We start from the raw sequence: 8333 nt of genomic DNA, 5'->3' as shown, positions 1-8333 counted from the left end.
ATGCCTACACCTAGCTGTCTAAGCTTAGACAAATTTCTCAGCCTCCCTCTGTTGTCTGCAAATTAGCTGACCGAGGCATCAGATAGTGACAATGATGAGAGAAAGTCAGTGTTAAACTGCAAAGGTGCCTTTCAGAGGGATTGCAGGCAACTAAACATTCTAAAAGCAATAGAATTAATCACTGCCCTACCTTCCAAGGTTTCGTAGACTTGGGGTTTGGATAGAGGAGCTTTCAGAAGTCCATGATTTACCAGAAGCTAGTGGATTACTGCTTCCCTGGAAACCTTATTTTCCTGTTTGAATTCAGGTCAAGTAAAAAACTAATAGCCAACTCCCATCTGTGTCCTTTTGTCCTGTTTTATAGTTTGGGTTTTTTCCTTGTTAAAAGCAGTAATGGTTATAGTTCCCGAAGCTCTTGGTAGAGGAAACAATCTGAGGCTGCAGAGAAGAGGAAACTGAAGGATAGAGGAGGATTGTTCTTTCTAAGCTGATATGATCTCGATGATTTCTCTTTGTAGTTATAATTTACAATGATACCAATGAGATTCCTCCTCTGTACCTTTAATAGCTTACCTACTCTCCTATTCATTACACCACTTCTATTAATGAGAAACCAAATATTGTGTGAAAGTAACTATATTGAAGAGCATAGCCTATTTATACATTTCTGTATGTTCCATATTATCTTATAAAGAAAATGTTATTTTTAGAATGAGAAAAATGAGATATCTATCCTACATGGGTCTCACAAGTGAGAGATTATGAATTAAGAGTTTTCCTTTCTCATGAAGAGAAAAGAACTGAACATTTCCCAAACCGTATGTGTATTAGACACTTGTATAGAATATTTACATACTTAAAATTTCAAAGTTAATAGGACAGTTGTGGAATTAGGTTGTTTAGTTGTTAGGCACACCTGAAGTATTTGAATACACATTCACTTCGCTCTCAATCAGTGACAAATTAAGTGAAGAAAGAAGAGTCTTGTAATGTTTGCTGGACAACAAAATTCTGAGAGCTCTATTTTATTCTGTTAGTCCTCTCTGATTCCATGCATCCCCAAACTGATAAATGATTAGAATTATGTAAGATAATGTTTCATCCCTAAATATGGAAAACAAGAAAATCCTACTCTATATCTACATTTTGACTTGAGTTAAATATGAAATGCTCAGTGAATTAGGAGTATGGTTAAATACAGTGGTCAGAAAGATGACTGAGTCCATCAGTGTACTTAGGCAGTAAAAACAGTCTCCTAGAAAAGTGGTTACTTCTTTGCTTACCATAGCAGGTTTCTTTTGTCTTTTCCTGGTGTTTTGTGTCTCTTGCTCTGAATTTCAATTTTGTTGAAAAAAAAAAAAAAGCTTTCTTTTCATTGCACTGATGCTTATCTAACTGTGTCAGACCTTGACATGTTATGATGATTCAAAGTTGCCTCTAGTTTGAGAATTTATCTCCCAAGAGGTAATTTAAACCTAAGCTGATAACTTCTTTAGGGAGGAGAGCTGCTTAAAGCACTATCCTTCAGCAAAGCTGGAGGAGGAAGGTATAACAGACATCTCAGGTGAGAGATTCAAGAGCCCTTTTAATGGATATTTGGCACTTTTATCTCCAGTTTAATTTGCAAACAGCCTCCACTTTCCTTCCCAGTAAATTCTGCCAAGTATCCTATCCAGACCCTAGGAAAGAGAACGGAGCGCAGTTGGTATTAGAAGAAGAGAAAAAGGGACAATCCAATTCAGAGCTTTTAGCTGGGGAAAATGCATTTGAAAACCTGTTGTCTCATAAAGGACCACCCAGTCAGAATGCAGAAGGAAATTAAGCATGACCAGATTCTGTCAGATATTCTTTCCATTACACCCTCCTAACGAAAGCTATAGTGAAACTACAGCAGCTTGGGAAATTACGTGGCCTCGATAAAGGCCTAGAGATTTTTATTGGTCCATAAGGCAGGACGTTGAAGAGAAAATGATCCTCTACCTCTAAAATGTGATGTTACTTTTCTGGAGAAACAATAAAAAACTCTCCATTGGACATGTTTAGAAAAAAATGAGAAGCCCTGTGCTTGGAAATATGGGGTAGATGTGTGATTGTTTAATAGCCTAGTCAGTTCTTCCTGGTTAAACCACCACTCTGTGAATCAGAATTGGAGGAAATACTGTTCATTTCTTATGGACTGAATACCACAAATGGTGGGTATACAGGAGAAAGGAGAATATTACATACCTTTAGTTATTAGTCTGGTTTGGGGTTTGGAGGGGAGTGAACAGGTGCAGAATTGGAATTCTGAAACAATCAAGATACCATTTAGTAAATCTCCTCTCACATCATGGCTTGGAAAAATGATGAGTGACCTGGAGGGATACAATTTCTCATACAGATTTTGAATACTAAGTGATACAATCACATGCATAGAAATGATAGTGCCCTGGGATAGTTACAGCACTTTCGCTGCATTCCAGAAGTTCCTTTGACTGTCTGTTGTTCATGTTTGCAGATAACCTGCCTAGGCTGGTTAACTGACACACCTAGAACAGACAAACATGGTTAACGATTTAACCATACCAAGCCCACAATTATCTTACTTGGTCATTTTATTTCTAAGTCTAAAATGTTTTAAAGGTAGCGAAGTGTGTGAATGTGTGTGTGTGTGCGTGCGTGCGTGTGTGTGTGTGTGTTGAAGAGGCAAATTAATTGTGTAAACAAGGCAAGGGAACAATAAACAGCTATACACCACTGTTAGAAGGAAGGTGTAGCTTAACCTGGGTTCAAACAACTTCTTTCGAACCCATCAGTAGCACATTATTTAAGATTCTTAACTGCTAAACTGGTCAGACAAGAGACGTGCTAAGATATAAGATCCCCTAACAATGAGGAAAGACAATTGAAATGAAAATTGCAATCTCCACCCACAAGAGACTTAAGTGAGATGAAGTGAAAATGTTTATAATGGAAGAAGAGAGAGAAAATGTGAAGAGAATGATATTAAACAATAAAGATAACAGTGGAGACCTAGAAAGGAATAAGATGACTGGGGAAAGGGCTAGGGAAGCCAAAGTCATAAAGCTCCCTGGGGATTCAGGCCTGAGGGTTGGGAAAGCTTAGGGGAGCTTATCTGAGTCAGCAGCAAACCAAACCCTGAGTGGACAATTGGTGCCAAGACAGCAGCAGCAGATGTTTGTTTATCTGGAAGAAGAATGGTGGAATGATAGTCATGGGAAAATATTGTGACCTGCAGACAAGAGCTACATTTCATTGACAGCTGGACAAGAATGCACACAAACAGACATAGGGGAAACACAATGGCTGTGTCCAAGAGCTGAGGTTTGGTAGAGGGGGAGGGAGGGTGAGAGGCACAGAGAGCCAGAAAGATGCTACAAACATGTCTCTTACAGAAGCATCTGTAAACTAACCAGGACTGCCATGTAGTTAAAGGTATGAGATCTGGGGCTAGACTGTATGGCTTCACGTATATCCTCTCTGTCACTTATTAGCTGTATGACCATAGACAAGTCACTTATAACCTCTTTGGCCTTCAGTTTCCTCATCTGTAAAGTAGGAATAGTAATATCATCTCATGCAGTTGTTGTGAAGATTGAATAAGTTAATGTGAGTAAAAGAACTTAGAATATTGCCTGTTCCACAGGAAAAATTTAGAATGTTAGCAGCGACTGTGATATCACGTGACCTGCTTCTGTGAGTGGCCCTGAACTGTGTAGAGTGCTTTTGGCATGCTCTCTCATCCTTCCATACTGTCCATAAGGTGGTTGAGGAATGATGGTTGGGTAATGTATATATTGCCACCACATTAAGACTACAATTATCTTCCTCAAAGGCAGTTTTCAGGGTGGCTTAAATGTGGGTTAAGCTGAGGACAATAGTAACATTCTATAAGGTTTACAACTGCTCTGGACAAGCCACTTATTTCTACGTGTTGAGCCTCAGTTTTTTTAATCTGTAAAATGGGGGTATTACATATACAGTGCATAAAGTTTCTGTGAGATCAACTGTGAAAGTACCTAGAACAATGCATGGAGCACAGTAAGTTTCAAGAAAAGTCTGTTGAGTGTGAATCTGCTTTGTGATGTTGGTGATGGGTGACAGGTTTGAAATACTCTCATCTAGGGAGGGAGACCCTAACTGTTCTCACAGCTGCTAGTAGAGAGGCCTTAGGTTTAGCTTCCCTTGTCAGAGCCTGGAAAAACTGATCCTTTAGGTCAGAAAGGAAATTGACAGTTATCTTTTCCAGCTTATCATAAGTGGAAACAGAAGAAAAATGACAGAAGGAGTCCCTAAAATGGGTCAGTGGTGATGAGAGTGCATTTTTAATTCTCATTTAGAACTCTCACTACGGCTTTTCTTCTCTAAAGGAAAGGGCCTAAAGGAAAAGGAGAAAAAGAAAGCAGGTAACAGTTTATACCTGATGGCTCCTGATGCTAACGGTATAGGAAATTTCTGCCCTCCTCCTGCCCAGGTCACAGGCTGCCTTGCTGGTGAGCATCCTGCTATGGCTCTGACCACCTTGTTGGGAAGCAGGTAAATGCTTAGACCTCTGGACAAATTTGGTTGAGGACATGCTCTCCCAAAGAGCCTCCTGGAAAGAGCATCTCTCCATAGACAAGACTGCTTAGTCCTATGGGTCTCATTATTTAATAGACTTGCTCTACTTCACACATCCCAGACCTACTTTCTCCAGAAAAAGAAAAGGCAAGAAACCGAACAAATGGTGATTTTTGCACTTTCTTCCCAAGAACATTCAAGACTTTGTCACCACCAATAACAGAAAACAAGCTATGAATCTTTACCTCCATTCTTGAAGAAAACACCCCTTCAGAAGGAAGAGCTTGGAAGAACCAAGCACCCAGCCAGCTGACCACAGTGACAAGTCCCAACCTGGGCCTTCTTCAGAAATCCTTTCCTGCTTTTCTTTCCCATCTGCTCTGCCAGAGCTAACTAGGAAGCCCCCAGGGCAGTTTCCAAAATATGTCTTACAATGTCCAGGCTCCCTCCCCAGTAATCATTTATTAGAAAGAGGTTTTATGATACAAATTTGATAATCTCCCATGCACACTGGCACTGCTCTAATTGAAGTTGTAAGCCCATAAAATTCAAGTCTTTTGTCTTCCTGAAGGCCACAAGGTTTAAAAAGATACTATTGTCCTCCCTAACACCCACTACATTGTCACCAGGGACTGATTAAACAGAGCCCTGAATAGAAACAGTGCGGATTTTGTCTAGGTCCTTTTCAGACCTGACAATGCCCTTTTCAGTTCCCAAGACAAAAGGAGGTTTAAAGATAGAGATTCTTCTAAGATAACCGCATCCATATGGAAGGCAAGGTGGCCAGCAGCTGAGACCCTAACACCCCACATCCTTCTCTCATTGTCCCCTCTCCCTCTATCCCCCCAAATCCCAGGTGATAACACTGCCTCAGCCTCCATTCCTCTTCCTTCTCCTTCTCCTGCTCCTCCTCTTCCTGGAAAGAGAAAGCTGGGGACCCAAACAGGCCCAATGCCTACTCTTCATACGCCTCACTGAGACCTTGCTCCCTTCCCTGGATCTAGCCAGAAACTCCTCTCCTAAGGCTCATCTCCAGTAGGTGTCAAGGAGAGAGGTCCTCACTTCCCCTGAAGAGAGTGACAACTGCATAGGAGGCCTTGAGGCTCTGGACACCTAGAGGAAGAGCAGTTACCGAGGGATGGAACAGTAGATCCCCCAGCTTAGTATGCATTGGGGCCACGGATGAAATGCGAACCACTAGCATATCCCACACCTTATGTCGGGCCACCAAGGCTCTCCAAATTGGTCCTCCCTCAGCTAAGGTGGGTCATTCCCCATCGGCCAGGTGTGGCGCCAAGAAAAGGCAGGAAATTACAGCTGCCGGGTGAGGCACTTGAAAGCTTAATTGAGGGTTACAAGTTCTCCTGCTGCTCTTTGGGTCCCTAAGCCTGAGGCTGCTGCACTCCGGAAACGGATGGCTTCAGCCAAGCGGAGGCTGCCCAGACTCAGTATGCTCAGCCCAGCCCGGCTAGCAAGTCTCCCGAGAATCCTTAAAGACGAGCTCATGCCCTGTTGTGGCATGGCTGGCTGGGCTGACTTGGTGTTTGAAATACCAGCAGTTCCAGGAGCCCAGGGGGGCCTCCGCGTCCCTTCCGAGCCAGAGCCACCTTCAGCTAACAGGAACCCCAGGGTTGCTTCTGCTTCCTTCCTGTCCTCCACAGCAGCCCCCCCCACCCCCGACCCCGTATTTTCCTAAAGCCCTTTAGAGACTTTCACTCAACTACTGTGGGTCATAACTTAGCTGCTTAAAGAAAAGCACAGCTCCCACCTACATTCCTAGCAGGCGCGCAAGAGGACCCAACCGTACACATTTAATTCGCCACCACAAAGAGGAAAAATATTCTATTTCTTTTAAAATAAGTTGCTTCCTATACAAACAGCTATTTAAAAATATACAAATAAGGTTCAAGCAATAATAACTAGCTCTGGGACTGGCGGTCAAGGGAACGAGGCGAGGGTGGGGGGAGGGGGGAATCTTGGCGAAAGTTCCCTGTGCGATGACTGGCGAGAGCCGGGTAGGGGACCCCGGCGCCAAAGGACTTTGGGCCCGCAGTGAGGTGGGGCCCGGGGCGCGCTCTAGGTCCCGGCTCCAGCCCTACTCTGGCCGCAGGGCGCACTGCAAAGTCCAGGGTAGTCCCAGTGCCCGCGCCCAGCAGCGCCCTCACCAATTCCAAGAGACCAGGGCGGGGGGCGCTAAGTGCTGGTAAGCGGGGAAGAGGCCGAGTGCCGAGCCGGGGCCGAAGGTGGTGTAGCCGGGGAGAGGGCAGGCGGCGGCTGTGGGAGCGCCGTTTTTGTTCTGGCTGGCAGCCGTGCCCACTTCGCCACTGCCGCCACACGGCTGCCCGTCGCGCACCAGCACGGGCACCACCACTCGGCGCAGCAGGCCCGGCGCAGCGCGCAGCTCAGCGGCGGCTGTTAAGTCGGGCGATTCCCGGGTCCCCGGCACGCGCGCTCGCTTCAGCTTGTAGCGGTGGTTCTGGAACCAGATTTTGACCTGCGTGGGCGTGAGCCGCAGCAAGCGTGCCAGCTGCTCGCGCTCCGGAGCCGACAGGTAGCGCTGCTGCCGGAAGCGCCGCTCCAACTCCAGCGTCTGCGCCTTGGAGAATAGCACCCGCCGCTTCTTCCTCTTCTCGGCGTCCGAACCCGGAGACGCAGGCTGGGCCGGCGGCCGCTGGGACAAATCGGGCGGGCTGGCCTCTGGGCTGCTCTCGTCTGAGGCTAGGGAAGGCAAAGGAGACACGGCCGGGTGAGACGCCGGCACCCTCTGAGTGCCAGCAGTTACTCGCGCGCGGGCGCCGAGCCACTGGTCGGAGGGCGTCCCACTCGCCCGCGGCTTTGAGAGTGAGACCACTTCCTTCCCTGGGCTCACCTCTGGACACTCACCTCTCCTAATTCAGTGACCTTTTATACCACAACCTGAGACCGAGCTCCCAGAGAAACCCATCCCTGGGCCCTCTTAAAACAAGTCTGCACTGTTTTAATTCCGCTGGCAGACGAATTTACCAAAAGCTGACTAACCAACACAGGCCACCTCCAGGTCGATTGCACTGGTTTGCCGAGGTTTGCAAGCTCGCCAATGCTGCCCATTCCACACCGAAGCCTGAAGAGCATGGCCGTGTTTTCAGGCATTTTAAGGACCTTAAAATGCCTTAAATATTCTAAGCCTTGGAACAGAAACCCAAATCTCTGGCGTTAGTGCCAGGCGCTGAAATATGCTCTCAGAATGTGCCAACTGGGAGACGCGTGGCATAGGGTTTGAGGAGGACAGAGCCTCGGGTTTCAGCACTGAGGAAATTCATCCCCTCATGGGCCGGGCTTTTGGTTCTGCGCGTCCTCTCCACCCCTACCATCCTCCGCTCACTCACACGCGTAGTGGCCGCGTTCGGATTCCAGCCAGGTGGCGCAGGGGCCTGGCCCAGGGGCGCGTAGCTCCGGCTCCCGCCTCCGCAGGTGCTGGGCGTCCTGCTCGGGTAAATCCAGGAGCCTGCGCACGGTGAAGCTGAGGCGTCCAGTGGTGGCCATGGCCGAGGAGAGGAAGGAGGTGGGGGCAGGGCAAGCTGGGAATGGAGGGGCGGCCGGGGACGCCGCTCCTACTGGTGGGCGTGAGAGGCGCACGCCATGCGCAGGCTGCCAAGATATTAGCGCTCTTACAGCGGAATCCCTGTCTATATAAACAGCCCTTCCCACCCGGGATTCTTTGAAAGCCCTGGTCCGGGTCTCCAGGGTGTTAAGTACCTGAATGAGTGCTGGACCAAAGCCCCGGCGAGCCCGGA

The 8333-nt window shown here is 47.0% G+C and overlaps 1 protein-coding gene across 1 annotated transcript; it reads right to left on the bottom strand.

The window, feature by feature from the left end:
- Positions 1-6721: 6721 nt before the first annotated feature.
- NKX2-8 (NK2 homeobox 8) lies at positions 6722-8295 on the bottom strand. The gene is made up of 2 exons (XM_006913466.1): positions 7926-8295; positions 6722-7278 (listed from the first exon to the last, which is right to left on the bottom strand). The coding sequence occupies exons 1-2, from the start codon at positions 8080-8082 to the stop codon at positions 6722-6724; spliced, it is 714 nt and encodes a 237-aa protein (XP_006913528.1). The 5' UTR covers positions 8083-8295.
- Between the last annotated feature and the right edge of the window lie 38 nt (positions 8296-8333).

Source organism: Pteropus alecto, unplaced genomic scaffold (genome assembly GCF_000325575.1).
Source record: "Pteropus alecto unplaced genomic scaffold, ASM32557v1 scaffold104, whole genome shotgun sequence".
NCBI lineage: Eukaryota > Metazoa > Chordata > Mammalia > Chiroptera > Pteropodidae > Pteropus > Pteropus alecto.
This window is presented reverse-complemented; position numbering and strand designations above follow the sequence as displayed.